Source organism: Helicoverpa armigera, chromosome 9 (genome assembly GCF_030705265.1).
Source record: "Helicoverpa armigera isolate CAAS_96S chromosome 9, ASM3070526v1, whole genome shotgun sequence".
Taxonomy (NCBI): domain Eukaryota; kingdom Metazoa; phylum Arthropoda; class Insecta; order Lepidoptera; family Noctuidae; genus Helicoverpa; species Helicoverpa armigera.
Window position 1 is genome coordinate 12656882 of NC_087128.1, and position 16559 is coordinate 12673440.

Here is a 16559-nt window from a genome sequence, read left to right on the forward strand (position 1 = left end):
GCCCACTGATGATAGAGTAGCGTGTCATGATGACAGAGCAACTGATATTACAAATCTGGGTCAATTTAAAGCTTGAAGGAAAAATACGCTAATTATTAGTACTTAGCACAGTTAAAATAAATCGGATACGATAAAAGTATAGTGACAAGGCCGTGTGCCCATGGTAATTTGAAGCAACGCAACCCAAAATATTCGAAAACCTAATCCAATAACAATAACACCTTGACATAAAAAGAGCACGTTTCGGCATAATTCCGTGAGCGGTTAGCACAGCTCTTACAAAAAGACAGCCAGATGTATTCTGAAATATTCAGGCTTTGTCAACATTAGCGGTTATGACGTCCGTGACACTTTGGGTCCACAAATCCCATAAGGCTGTCGGGGGCACCGGGTCGTTGTTTGCCCGGCTAATGGGCGATGTCAGTGTCTCCAATTACGTAGTTGACGACACAGGTACCGCACTGCCACCATCGATGATACAATTTCCCGTGGCAACCCTGTTACCGTGTAAAATGGCTTCATTACCATACACGTTAGGTGTTTCGTGTCAGACATTTGTGACGATAGGCCATTATTTACGTCGACAGTTTAAATAATTTGAACTGAGTTAATATGTAAAAAGACAAAGTGTATTAGTAATATAAAACGGTGGAAACATTGGAATCGGAACAAGTTTCGGGTGTTATGTATGAGTGATATCGTTGTTGAATGACGACGACGCGGTCGGTCCGCACCCGGGATCAGCCCGGCCCATTCATAACGGCGACGACAAAAAACCTGGCATAGGTAGGCGTTCAAGAATTCATAAGCAGAAAAAAGTGTGACACATTAGAAATGAAAGTAATATTTTAACTAGTTCTTTAACAATGACCGGAATTTGAAATAAGATCAACACATACTTGCAGTTTCGAATGTATTTTTTCTCATTGTCTATAGGCAGGAGTTGCTATTTGAAACCAGCACCTACATTACCAAGAGTAAGAGATCAACTATACCTACAACAACTGATCATAAAAATCTAATATTCCAAATCGAAATCCGTTATGCGGAAAAACGAATTTTTCGCAATAGTCCAGCCACTTTCACTAAAAGCGCAAAAACTCGGTATATGCAAATCTGCCAACACTCTCTTCCTATGTATGAATCTATTTTCACTTTCGAACAAAAAGGTAATGAAAAAAGGCCCCATGGAGTTTAATATCTGTGTCGATGACCTACCGATGAAAGTATGTTACTTATTACAAAGCTAAGTGAACGGGCGCGCAATAAAATATGATCATTATACCGTCGCATTACAACTGTCAATGATCGCATATCGACGGGAGTGTGTACAAAAGAAGCCGAAAATCGATCTCAGTGGCGTGCACTTGGAGAGGCCTATGTCCAGCAGTGGACTGCGATAGGCTGATGATGATGATGATGATGATGATGTGTACAAAAACTAATAGTAAAAACTTTGACGATTATTTGATGAATGAGTCAGTGACTAATAAGTGACACCGTGACGATGCTAAAGGTGAGTGGGTTAGAAAGGAGATAGGAATGAACGCGGAACACTCAAGGAAAGAGCAAGATATTAACGTGTTAATTATTCTGTAATTGCTGTGATATTTGCAGACTTTGATTAAGTTGTCCTTTGTGCATTGTGAGAGGAAAACGTAGAGACAGACGTAACGTAATGTAAATTACGTAGTCTGAGCTGTGAGCTCTGACAAAACTCTCAACATAAATCTAGCGCCTCACCTCAGATAAATCTGTTCATCAAGTCTCACTTGTGGTTTAATTATACACGAGTACTGTTATATTTATTTAATGATGACATGTTATAATTAATGGACCATTCAGAGGATATTAATGAATTGGACGGCTTATTACATTAAGCAGTACCTACCAGCAGTACGCTAATTAAATACAAAAATTACGAGCATTGTCGCTTCGATGTCATGCATGGCATAAAGTTGGCACTTTCTACAATGGTTCTCGGCTCTTAAAGGGCCGTTAAGCATTTAGTCTGCATTTTAATATCGCAGCTGTTCGTGTGCAATATTTTGTCATTTAGTGCTCTTAACTTCGCTAGATGGTATATTGAATATTTCTCAATGTCTGCGATGTTTAATATAAACGAATATGACATTGAACAAGTCTAGGTCGCCAATATGACAATTGACGAAAGCTGGACATGAGACGACCTTTACACCGCGGAGGTCACCACCGAAATAGACGCAAGTACACACCACTTACATCTCAATGAAGATTTATTGGGATCCCAGTTTAGCACTTTTACCTCGACCTTCTGGAACTGCGAAGCGAAACGTCAATTTTATCCGAGTGCCAGTTGTTACATCACTGCCTGCAATGCGTACCGAGGTAATGCTGTAGGTGGAGCCCCAGCTTTATGTGCTGAGCCAACCTTTCGGTAATGCTTCTGAGATTGCGAGCTTCACACTGTCTGTACTTTTATTCTAAATGCTAAACTGCTTTAGGATCCGACCAAATGCTTATGCCGAGATGTTCTAGTTTGTCAGTTTCATTTATCGCGGATGCGACGCCACCAAAGAATGACTTAGGGATCTATCCAGTGTACTGAATGTTGTACTCGTTGATTTTCTCATTTACGAGTCAGAATGTTGATGGTACTACAATAGGGCGGCTGATATCCACAAATTAAAATTCACGTCGTACCTCTGTGGTGGACGGTGGAACAAAGAATGCACGTTATATAAATTATATTTATACGCATATTTGCCCACCCACTTCGGCTTCACCTATTATTTAGCCGCGCATAATTTCTTCAGTGTATTGCTAAATAACTGTCTTTCATTCACTGTGGCAGAATTATTGCGATAGTAGTTTATTTTATGACTTTGATGTCTCGCACATTTCAAACTGTTTAAAGAGCTGTATTTTCTTCTCAGAACTCTCAATGGATTGGTATTCATCCTTTACATAACGTTCCCAAAAATACGATTGCATACACAGAACATGTCAGCATTCCCATTGTCCGCAGGCTTCAAGCCCAAATATTATTTTACCAAGAAAAATGCTACGTAACCGGCGATATTATTTGCAGAGCCTTTTTCTTGAAACTGATGTAAAACATTCATTCAATAACACAAAGTGAATAAACAGGGTATTCTTAGCACGATCAAGATATCCAGTCAATTGGTTTAAGACCTTCCCGTTATGGGACAATGGCTTCATAACAGGAAAACCTTGCGAGCCGAACCCGAAATATGATAAATACGTCAAACTATTACGTAGGCGTCCGTCTCAGATCGTATACCCATTTTACGTAGAACTTGACCCTCGGAGCTTAGCATCCCTTAGCCTCACCGGACCGTATATTGTTAATCGTACCTTCTTGTTATCCGGCACACCTTTATTCATTTTGGTCAGTTGAAAAGCTGGACGCCTCACGTTTAAGTTGCAACCAAATACTTCTTTTATCTTCAATCAGCATCTCTCTCGATTCGGAAGAACTAGGTATTTGAGAATGTGAAACAGATGTATTAAATGTAGCCTTCTCAAACAATTAAAAGTGCAGATAAAACAGAGCGCCTAGCTCATTCGTCACGCCGAATCCCATCACCCTAAGCCTAGAAAGCGACAGTGATTACTTGCGTAAGCGCCGAATCGCAAGCGCACGGTCATTGACCGGCGTCTGCGGGCGAAAGTGCCGTACCTAAGTACTGGCGGTAATTAGAGCCTATGTGGCCGACATTCGATGACCACCAGACGTCTGCGTAGGCCTTAGTATGAAACATAGACGCTGATGATAGCGTAAGTAAGACTATGCCGATCCACGCTGGGTATTACAATTGAGTTACTACAACTAAGTTGGGAGTGCTTCCCTTCTAACTTAATTGGGAAGTGAAGCCGAAATTAAGGCATCCCTTAAATAGACTTCTGATAGAATAGCATGTAGTAGAATTGTTATTTCGTGGAATTGTGTTGTTTTGCATTCAGCAATTGAAAAGAATTATCCACTGCAGCGTAAATCGTCTTGGGGAAACTAGGACATAGGTCAATGTAGTTATTTTCAAAACACAGAGTAATAGGCATTTTCCTCAATTTAATGATACTTGCATGCATGCAGTAACTCGCGAAACTGCGATCTCTACATAAAAACGCAATTACGCACCTGTGATATTTGTTCGATAGTACCCTGAGTATGCGACTCCGACTTGCACTTGACCGGTTTTTTATCTCGGAAGAAATATGCGTGGTGGCCATAATGTGAATTTGCTATCATAGATAGACAGTCCGACTACGCTCAAACACGAATTGATCATATGAAGATGCGGGTCAATTATCGAAATAGCAATACTACACGCCTAATCAACAAGTTGTCACATATTTCAACTGAATTACGTCCAATCACGTAAAAAGCATTGACATTCTACACTTCAGGAAAATTAAAAGCTATGTAAATAACTAAACATTTGATGAGACTTCCAACTGTCTATTTCTGTATTGTACCTACAAATAGCTTTTATGTAAAGCCAAGACAGCATACCTATTTGTCATAATAACTATCATAATTATTTGCTATTTCTGTATCCACATTTGGGCGGGTTTGTAATTTAAATTCCATATCAGTTTGATATTTAAATTATCTCATAATCTAATCAATTGATAAAATCATTGATGATATTTCTAACAATTTGATATTAGCTGAAAGTAGGATAATGCATCTTAAGAGTAGAGTGAACAAATTAAATAATAATTTAATGGACTGAGTATTCAAGCTAGTCTAAAGTGAACCTATAAAAATTTAATCAGACCCAGATAAAGTAACTGAATACCATGACAACAAAAATTCCATTAAGAACATTGAATCACAAGCTTAAATTCCAAAGTGTCCGAGCCTAAGTCAGTGCTATGGGCAACTGTCCATACTAAAACAAACAGTTGAACAAGTGCATACATTTCCCCACTAAAGAGATAGAACACATTCCAGACCCAACTAGGAGTTGTTAGCACCTATTCTGTGAATCCATTAATAGCCACTAGTATTACAATACTACTGAGAATCGCATTTGCCACTGCACGGAATAACTTTACCCGAGGAATACTTAACAAGTGCTCATTAAAATACTTGGGTCCTATGTGGGATGAGCCGGTCTATATTTAGAATTTTGTAAATTATCTAGACTAGATTAAGTAACTACATATTATATTTCAGGCTTTGGCTATGCAATTACAAGTTGTAATTATTTGAGTATAATATACAGTATTAATAATTTCAAGAATTCTGAAATGAGGAAGGATTTCAAGGATATTTTTAAAATAGAAATTTTACTCAAACCAGGGTGAACTATATGCACTTGTATAAAGTAACTAACATGTTACACAACTTAAGAAAACTGTAACATGTCACACATATTTCCTTTAATTAACTTGCCTAAGTTGTTGCACACATATAATATTTTAATAAAGTTGCTTGATAAGGAAAATGTAAATAGAAAAAAATAAAGTACATTATATCTATATTCATAAATTGTAAATAGCACAAAATAAGTCTGACAAGCGTTGCACTAAGTTAATGATTATTTATTGTTTTTTTAAGCTTGTAATAAAGTAAATAATATTGATATCTTAAATAAAAAAGATCACTAGACATACCAATCATCATTAGTTATGCAATATTGCATTTGAAGTGCCATAAAATGGGATAAACATTTAAGTAAGGTCACTTTTTATCTTTTATAGTTTTTATGGAGCATGATTATAAACAAGACAATTTAGATTATGGAAACCTGTTTATCTGGTAAAAAATATTTCCCCATTAACATACTCTCATTTTTAATTATTAAAAGCTGCTTATTTATTGGTGAAATTTTGCTTAAATATGTAGCAGGTATTCTACTAGTTGCAGATTTGATAGACTGGAAATTATCCTTAATAACATTCAATATGTAAGTAATAAAAATATTGTTCCTATGTATTTACTAGAGATTTATGAACCGTCACAATATATCACTGAACATTTAACAGCATTACATTTGAAGACATGAACTTTCACTTGCAGTGAACACTAGACCAGTGAGAGGCAAGTACTTCACCAGCTATGTAATTATATGAAAAAGCTTTCTTCTTACTTTCATTGATTGAATTATTACTCTTCACAGGATCACACATTTAGAATAGTAGATGTATTGGTACATTTCATGTTTTCAAGCATGGAGCGAGTGTGGTCGGAAACATTCCAATCATGACAGAAGTTAGTTTCTATTCTGGAATATGCACTATTTGCAGCTTATGGTTCTTGTCTGATATGCAATGAACATTAATAGTATTAGTGGTCCATATACCTTGCAAAGGTGCATAACATGCAAGCAAACCTACTGGCAGAAACAAATTGTCTGTAAATAAAAATTTGCAACTCTTAATGAGATTCACATGTGGGTATCTCCCTACCAAAAGAAATGCAATAAAATATATACCAACCATCACAGAGGGGAACAAAATATAAGAAACATTTAATTTAATTATCTGACTTCATAATTTATTTCAAAACCTTGTAAGGACTGTTGCACATATGCAAGCAGTTAATTATTACTTCTTTCTTTTGTGCACCAAATGTGCATTTCTTTGTAATTACTGCAACACAATTAGAAACTTATTTGTTATTGAAATTGTCTTATATAGTGTTCATTGTGTTATTATTTAAAAATAAATATATTCTGTTGTCTTTATGGAAAGCAAGTTGTTGTTATGATTGCAAGGAAGTCAGTGAATTAACTTTCAAATACCAAACTTAATTCATTAAAATTCCTCTCCTGGGTAATCTAGCAGTTTATAACTAAGATAATGAGTTACCAAGCTACAATTTCACTATAGCTTATAGATAAGCCTGTAAATAATCATTTAATCTCTAACCAAGATAAAGATACAATTGTTTATGTGACAGTTAATCTGATGGATAAATATTAGAATCACTGGATGCACATAATTAAATCTCAGGCTTAAAGTAAATTTTAATTAAAAGATAAGATTAGGTATATTCAGTTAAGTAGAGAGATTTACACACTGTTGGTGCACTACTGGACACTGTGTTCCCAGAATGTGCACCAACAACACTGATAAATATGGCAAAAAAACAACTGATTCACTGATAGTGTCACCAGTAGAAAGTGATTCTGCTTCCTGTAGTAACACTCATGGAGTAGCACTTGTCATCAGATTGCTCAACACTACTGATACATCCGAACTAACCGAGCAGTCGTAAATAAAAACAAATTAAACTGCGTCTCATTTGTATAACATGAGCTAACCTTGTGAATCAGCTGACGACGGTCTTTGTCTCGACTGCCCTAAATATATCGACGTAAACGCACTAATTAGTGATATCGAGTGGCGCTTACCTCTTCCCGGCGCTTCAGCCAGCGGCCGCAGGGGCTCTCTTCCAAGATCTCGCTCTCGTCCTCCGAATCCTCCCCGCTTTCCCGAGGAGACTTTCGCTCCTTGTCGATACTCCTGCCACCCGACATAACACCGATATACAACACCAAAACGTCGAACAAAACCACCGCACAGTTGATGAATACTTCACAGACGTTTTTTACAAGAAAACACTCGGTATATTTTCAAAATACACTTTTTCTCGTAACCATAATATCCAAGGCTGAATCGCGAGACGTCACTATAGTTTCTTCCCAAACCATTATTCGTTGCACGGCACTCGCTATTAACCTTTTGTTCGACAAATAATATAGTTTATATATTTGTCTAGAGCAAACGATAACACACAGCGTCTCCACTGAGCTTATTCATGATAATTGAAATAAATTGTCCGCCGGCGCAGCTCTCGACGTATTTCTATTCGACACAAATATAAATCCATAGTGACACTTTTACTTTTTTTTGTCTGTCACCCACAGACAATATAACACAAATGGCACAGATGTAAATGAAAAAACGGGAGAATATTTATGTTACTGAGATTGAGATCATTTTCTATAAAATTAATTTTATTCTAATAAATATTAAAATATGTTGTTGATTTCAAAATAAGTAAACGAATAATTTGCATGATTTTTTACCTTCTAATATTGCCTCTGGTAGCGACATCTGTTGTCATAGAAAGTTGGCTACAACTTTTTCACTATACAACACGTTTATCTGATTCCATTTTAACTGTATCCGACTCATGAATGCATGAACAAACTATACATTTTAGTTTTGTTTCTTTTTATGCAACTTCATATTTAATGATAAAAATCATGAAGGCAATACTTCGTTATCGTAGTTCGTGGGAAATACTGTGTACAATATAAAACGTGTGTTACTAGATGGCGCTGTAACCAGATTTTATATGTAATTCTAATTTATTGTGTTCTATTTTTTGTCTTAATTAATTTCTGGTTCATATTTCGAATTCGTTTTGTTCATATGTTTGTGCTACAGTTTTATCGTTTTTCTACAGTGTTCAGTGCAATAAAAAAACAATTTCTCAACCAAACAATCAATAATGATCACAATAATTATCTAGCGAATTTAAAAGCAAAATTATAATGATCACATTATGGCATGTGAACACAATAAATTATTATTTACCATTGTAGTACCTATAAGGACTTACTAAAGTAGTTTGCTCCAGTCTACTCTGGACTCTGTGTCTCTCTTATGTCTGCACAGATGGTGTTAGTGTTTGTAATGCTCTGTGATGTAATGTAATGATTGTAATCTTTAAATTTTCAACACCTATAATGTAGCCTATAATGTATCATCGAAATAGACATTCATTTAGACAAAGATCAGTACATGTTGCTTTACTCGAAATTCATTGAATAAAAACGCGACATACGTTTTTCGCCTCGTCGCCGCGTGTCGTTTGAACGGTACATTACGCTACTAGTTGGTAAGAGTTTGAGTAGCTACGGCATGATTTCGTAAAACTCACGCTGTACTAACTCCCCTAGCCTATTTCATACGCCATAGCCCTATAGCCCTCTCTTAGAGTTATTGCCAAACATAATAGTGGCTCGTATCGTAACTAAACAAGCACAGGTATGTGTATGTGTCCCATTGATCACCTCCACTCGGTGATACTTGTAGTAATTATCGCCCGATGTTCCAAGATGTCGTTAAGTTTAGCTCTACGAATACCTAGGACAATAAAACATAAATGTTACTGCACATTAGTCCGGCAGCGGTCCACTAGTTACAGACGTCCGTCATAAAACACAGAGTAGTGTTTACGACTGTCGCTAGATGGCGCTATTACCGGTCCTGCTACAGATAAAACTCAGCGATGACTGATGTCTGTTTGGTCATTACTTACTTACCATGGAGTTTATGATTTAACTAGCTGTGGATCCAGGTTTCACTTTCTGCTTGAGCCAATTACTGCCTGGAGGCAGCTTAATTAAAAATAATATACTAGGCGGGTTTGTAGGGGAGGGTGAAAAATATTTTCCTTTCTCGTCTTCTCCAAGTTTATTTTTATCTTAAATAATAATCATACCTAACCAGAGACCTTAGGGAGACGTATTTGTAAAATAAGCAACCATTCTGTTTTTTTTTTTAATAATTATTACAGCCTGTAAACATACATACCTACCATAAATGTTTAATTTAAGTCAATATATTAGGAAGTTAAGAACATCGCAACACTAAGTAAGAAAGTTTCAGTAAAACTCCTTGGTTTCGATATAAGACGTGAGGTTAAGTATTGTGTTACAAGCCTACACAATTAATTTTAACTGTAGTGCGGAGCTGGGGCACAATTTATAGGTAGCGTTTAATTGTTACCCTTGTCGGAGTTTGCGGTTAAAGTTTGAGAGTGCTGAAACCGCATATTTAGTAGATAGCTACGGGGAAATACTTTAAAGGATTTTGCTGAAGATTTGTGTTAAATTGAAACGTTAGGTACTTACCTGTATAGTTTTATATTTACCTATCTTTAGGAATGTTTCCTGATCAATGACAGGGTTTAAAGTTTAAATAATATTGTTTGTCGATTCCAAATTTAAAAAACCGGCCAAGTGCGAGTCGGACTCGTGCACGAAGGGTTCCGTAAATTACAGTTAAATCAACCTATCTCAAAAACCATAAGAGATACTTTGATCAAACCAAAAATCGTTGAAAGAGTTAATTAGCATGCATCACCTCTATTTTTTTTAGAATTTTATACCCCGTAGTTATAAAAATAGAGGGGGGGGGACATACTTTTTACGACTTTGAGAGCTGATATCTCAAAAACCGTTCACTTTAAGAAAAATGTTTTTTAGAAAACTTTATATCATTTTAAAAGACCTTTCCATTGATACCCCACACGGGTATGTACATCGAAAAAAAAAATTTCATCCCTCAGTTACATGTATGGGGGGCCCCACCCCCAATTCTTTTTTTTACTATTTAGTGTCATATTTTTGTAGCGGTTCATACAACACATATTCCCATCAAATTTCATCACTGTAGTACTTATAGTTTCCGAGTAAATCGGCTGTGACAGACGGACAGACGGACAGACGGACAGACGGACATGACGAAACTATAAGGGTTCCGTTTTTGCCATTTTGGCTACGGAACCCTAAAAATCCAGGTTTCACAGATTATAATCACGAAGCGTGCTGGTGAAGCAACAATTTTGCGCCCCTTTTCAAGTCAAATACTTATTTGTTAAATAATACTCAATACTCAAATCTTTATTTGCGTTCCATATGTTAATAAATAAAATAAAATATTTTTTTCAGCATTTTAAAATGTTATTTCGCTTATTTACATTAAAAAGGTAACACAATTGAGTGTCTATCTGTTGATGATTCCGCACGCCATTATACCTAAGTTCTCCCGCCGCCATTCGCATTGTGTCGAATGTTTCGCCGTTCCGTGATAATAATTTTCTATATGTTGAAAATCTGTCGATTTTTGTGTAATAAGTGGACCTGGTGTTGTGAGACTTTCAGAACTTATAGTGCAGTGTGTGTTTTAGTTATAGTGAATAGTGTGTGTCATGAGTTTTTACTACTCCACCGGTGGATGAATCAAAATTTTGCTCGCCGGCAGCCCATACCGCGACCACGCACCCTGGAACGAGACGTCTTCCCGTCTCCGCAATTATAAGTGGGGTCCCTGGATTCACAAGGTACGTGGATTTTATAGCTGGAAATAAGTAGTTGTATTGGGTATTAATATCTCACGGAATCTCATCATAAATCCCTATATTTAACATAAATATGATTTGAGTTCACCGCCATATTGATTCTTACGTACCTATTCGATTTTTAAATTCCCGCTTCCATTCAATTTTTTTGCGGTGAGGTTATTGACACGACTCACCGCGCGCTTTAAAATAATAGAAGAAATACGTAATGTTTGGCACAATTTCGTTCAATTGTTTACAAAAGTGAGTGCGTTATAAGCATCCTGAGCGGATAACAAATAGGAAGGGTTGTTGCTGGCTGACCCGTCCGACGTCGGAAACGTAAAGGACCGCAAAGCCGGTGCCGTGACCTTGGCCACAAACGTTGTTGTGTTGTTTGTTTATACTTACTTGTATGTTAGGTACTTTAGTACAATGCTGAAAAAACCGGGGAGATCATTTACATACTTGAGTAGGTACCTACATAAGGAATTTTATAAGTGGAGTACCTATATACCTACCTACCTATAGAGAGTTCTAAAGAAAATGTATAAGGCAGTACCTACGTAATGCTCCTGCTCCACCTGCGTTAGCGTTAACGTTAATGTCAATGGCCAACTACACGTTACTTATAGCATTAAAAATGCGTGTTGGCTACACTTACGCAAAGAGTTAATCCCTCATGAAGTAACGCGTTAACATACATTAAAGAGATTAAACTCAGACACACAAAATAATTCTAAAAACTAAAGCTTTCTCATTTGACCATTCCATTATCGTGCTCGTAAAATGCAGTTACAACTTAAACAGAGATGGCATTAATGTAGCCAACATCACTTAGCGCTATAAGCTACGCACTAAAACCCTTTGATGCGTCCAAAAAACCGACACCCGAGTTATCGCTTAACGTTTAATGCTATTTATATTGCCATTAGTATAAATTGACATTAAAACGTTGGCCACATCTGCGTAATGCCAAAATTTAACGCGTTAAGACGCAGGTGGAGCAGTAGCATAACAGAGAACATATGGATTTCATAGCCGGAGTACATACAGAAGTATATAAGGGCGTATAATGGGGGATTCCATGAAAAAAAAAACGTGTTATTTTATTCATACAGTATTTCTTTTTCTTTGATAGGTATTAATTCGTACAATACGTCTAATCGCACGATACACAGCGCCGTGTCACAAAATAGAACAGAAGTCAATCTCATGTATGTACTTCACTTTTCATGCCTAAACTCGGCGGTCGCGCTAGGGTTGTCAACTTTTTTATGCGCATAAAACTAATGTGGTAGTGGTACTCGTATCTAATTATTTGATGTATTGTTGAGAATAAAACAGGAAAAATGAAATATAAACCAATAATAATCAAAAAATTAATGTGGCATACAAGAGGTTAATAAACACTTTCAACGGAAATTCGTTTGAACGAGATACCGAACTTTTTCAGAAACCGCAATTTATAATTTTGTTATTCATACATATATACTTACCCTACTCTTTACTTGTGAAAAAAATATTTTTGTATGTAATGGGCTGGTACAGTCCCTGATCTAAGCTTGTTTCTACCTACAGAAACCTTGATGTGCGAGTTTTATTTCGTCTACCTTACAACATACTCTCGCCATGATCACAAAAATTATCAACTCCTACTAGTAATAATCTTTGAGGGTAGGTAGGCAGGTTTGCCTGGGTCGACACTAGCAAAACTTATTACGGCATTGGGCCAGAGGCCTCCCCGGGGCGCTTACCTACCCACCTAACTGTACCTACCTACTGCGTTTATTAATCGAACCATCGAAATATGAGAAAATAAGTAGGTACATAGGTACTAAAATAATACGGCAGGCTAAAAAAACGACAATTCACTGTTTATTTTTGTATAAAAACAACCGTCCACTGAACAATTATAATACGACTTTTTGTTGCTCCATTATTACTTTTTCTTTTGTTATTAAAATTAAAAATATTACAGTCAAATTACAGACGCGTGCACATTTATCTACCTTGTGTGTGACGCGCGTATCTCAAGAAAACGGCAGCCGCGCTCGCACTGTTTTGAGTTGTTTTGAGACAGCGCGTCTGTGAACACGCACACATAGACACCTATGTCTGCGTGACTCGAACGCGCTTTGTATGTAGATTGACTTCTGTACCTATGTATTCTGTGGCCGTGTCGAAGACTGCCGAACTGACACGACGTTAGACAATGCACGGCCTTCAAGCCACACCTCCGTGCCCGTCGGAGTGGGGAGCGTGAGGTTTTTTCGTTACGGAATTTCTGGATTTGGTCCCCGCGATCAAGGCCTGCGATAGAAGCTATGCAATAGCTTAAAATGGAATAGGTTACGTCACAAGTAAATAAAGGTTGTGGGCTGAATGATGACTCGATAGAAAAACCCTAGGTATCTATCAATAAGTATTAGGTAACTTTGATAACGTTTCAGATCATTTAGTTCCAAGTTAGACAACACAAATTGAGAATAAACTCTTGTAACGGTTTAGGGCTTGAACAGATGAGCGACTTTGTCTGACTTCTATCTGAATACTTGTTGTAATAAAATTGTTTTTAAATAGGTTATGATTGATTGAAAGCAAAAATTAGCGTATTTAAATACCTCGATAGATAGATTATTTGAATGAGGAAGATAACATAAAAAACTAAATGTGAATTAAAAATCACTTTGACTTAATGTTATTGTACTTTTAAAGTCCAAAATAAAAATTAGTCTGTACAGTCCTATGTCCATTGGTATCAGTCAGTATGGAAACGAAACAAAATTAGTAGGTAAACTTAGTGAACAATGTTCGTTAAAAAATTTTACGTTGTAAGAAGTCGATGATGTGCCAACATCTTTATTATAATCCCCGGTGGCACAAAAACTCCGTTTAATCTTGAAAATGCGTGTTCCCAATTGTTTGATGTGGCAAATTGTCTTTTTGTTCGTAACTTCGTGATCAAAGGTAAGTAGACGCTGGCTTTAATTTTACATTATTCTGCAATATTAGTTTAGGTAAACCAGCTTAACATTGTATAAAAATAAAAGATAGCCTAAGTAATTATTTTTTATCGATGTAAACAGTCGTGAATTTGCTGTTGCTATGAAATATTTAGGAGACTGCCGGTATATTCTGAAAACAGAGACAATTTCGTTTTGCATTTATCTATAGGTACTAATATTATAAAGCTGAAAAGTTTGTTTGTTTGTTTGAACGCGCTAATCTCAGGAACTACTGGTCCGATTTGAAAATTTCTTTCAGTGTTAGATAGCCCATTTATCGAGGAAGGCTATAGGCTACTTTTTATCCCGGTACGGGAAGTAGTTCCCACGGGATGCGGGTGAAACCGCTGGCAGAAGCTAGTTACAGCTATTTACCATACAAAGTTGCTAAGTATACAAATACGTTTCGTAAATCAAACGGCTTTTCCCATTTCGGACACTTCATGGTAACGTAAGAGAAGGCATGGGACCAGCATGGGAATTAATTACTTCCCCTGAAATCGCTGTGTTACTCGGAGTTTCCCACCGAAGTGTCACGCTAAACAGTGAATGTTTCCGCTACTAATGGCGGTGTTAATTACAGCGCCAAGTTAATTAATGTTCAGATTTCACGTGGATATTTTTGGAACAATTCGTTTCCGAATGCGATTTAAATCTGGCAAGTGTTGTAGGTACTTGGAAACTTTTGTCTGGTAGATAATAAATAAAGGGAATAAACAATAGAATTATGAAGAGGAAAATTATAATCTAAAACTTAGTCATATTCTTTATTTGCCATGATGGACACCGGTTGTTACCATATCTAATATAAACAGCATACATTATCTCTTGGCGATTGTAAAAGCATGAGGATATGTTTTCCCTCTTTATAAAGTTGCAATTTACCCAGTTTATTGCTTATGACAGCCTTTCAACCTACAAAATCCTAAAAATACACAGAAAGGGGCGAAAATAAAAATACAATCCAGGCTTGCAAACTGGCTGTGACACGCACTCCATCAATTTCCAGCCATTTCCGACAAACATGCAAACATCAGTTAGAGAAAAATCAATATGGTTTTTGGCTAACTATGTCATGGACTTATTTCATCCGCCATCCCTTATTGGGGGCGAAAAGAACAAGTTCCCTATTTTTTCCTTCCGATTAAATTCGTTGCGGCGCCGGAGGCAATTTAACTTCGGTGAACGTATTTTAATGTTTGGGTGCCAGGCAGGCGGGGCCCGGGGCGCGGGGAGCGGGCCCCAAGACTCTGTACTCAGAGAATTCAGGATTTTTACGATATTTAAATTGGTGTGATACTGTTTTCGTATGAAATTTAGATGACTTCTGAACTTTGTTTACGTCTGAAGTTGGGGTGTTAAAAAGTTTCGCTTGATTAAGGTAGCGTGAGTGTACGCTACGCTTATTTTAATGAAGTACCTGTTTACCTTTTTCATTTCGTGATGTTTAATTTTTGTGGCGTTGTTTGTGTCGTGTATAAGGAAAACAGCGACTTAAAAGCTTATCTACCGTCCCTTCAATTACATCGTGGAAACGATTTCATTTTAACTTCAGACTTCTCATATTCTGAGAGAAAATATAATTCTGATTTTAAACGTCAAGTTTCAAGGTAAACTCTCACAAAAGGAAATGGCAACACCTTCAATACTACAATAAATTATAGCTTGGAAGGTAACGGTGGAAGGAAACTTCCTGCGCTGTATTGTTTACTGATATAACTGAAGGAAACAATTAACACGAGGCTCACAGCCTTAACGCAGGAAATTCAATTTATCTTACATAAGAAGGAAATAGAGAAGATCTCTGTAATTCTTATGAAGATATTTATTCTGGGATGTTCACAAGTCTATATTTGAGGACCCGGGAAGTGTGCTGGCTTAGTAATGAACATTTGTTTTTAATAGATATACATGTGATTTTTTCATAAAAGATTTTATTAAACCTTAGGTAGTTATTTACTTGAGTAAACTGCTACATTTTTGCGTTTGACTTATTGTTATTGCACTTTTAATTATTTTCCTTGTTTAGTTAGTATTATCTCTGGATAGTATTAAGCAGTATTTTAAGGCTTAAACATGATAACCTAATTAGAATACTAACGCGTTCAGAGGTATACTTAATTTAATGGTTTATATTTTATGTTTTTGTTTATATTATGATATAATCTTAATAAGATCTATATCATAATATAAGATTATCTTAAATATGTTTCTAAGATGTAGCATAATGCAAGCACAATGTTTATTATGTTTTAATATTATTCTATGACTAAATAACATTCTTAGTTACAAATATGTTCGTTTACAAAATGTAAAACATCTTAATTTTAATGAAAATTAGTCTTAACATGTAGTTATAATATTAAACTGAATAACGAGTAGGTACATTTTCATGACAAGTTCGTTAGAAATAGCTACGGCGTAGCACCCAGGTTTCGTAGCACAGAACATTGTATAGCACT

The 16559-nt window shown here is 36.4% G+C and overlaps 1 protein-coding gene across 2 annotated transcripts in view; it reads right to left on the reverse strand.

Annotated features, from left to right (window-relative positions):
* Nucleotides 1–7868, reverse strand: part of LOC110379450 (nuclear receptor-binding protein homolog) — a 58729-nt gene extending 50861 nt beyond the window's left edge. For both annotated transcript variants that reach the window (XM_064036159.1, XM_021339120.3), the window contains exon 1: nt 7368–7868. In XM_064036159.1, coding sequence (XP_063892229.1) covers nt 7368–7493 — 126 coding nt within the window. In that variant the 5' untranslated portion in view covers nt 7494–7868. The remainder of the gene's footprint in view (nt 1–7367) is intronic.
* Between the last annotated feature and the right edge of the window lie 8691 nt (nt 7869–16559).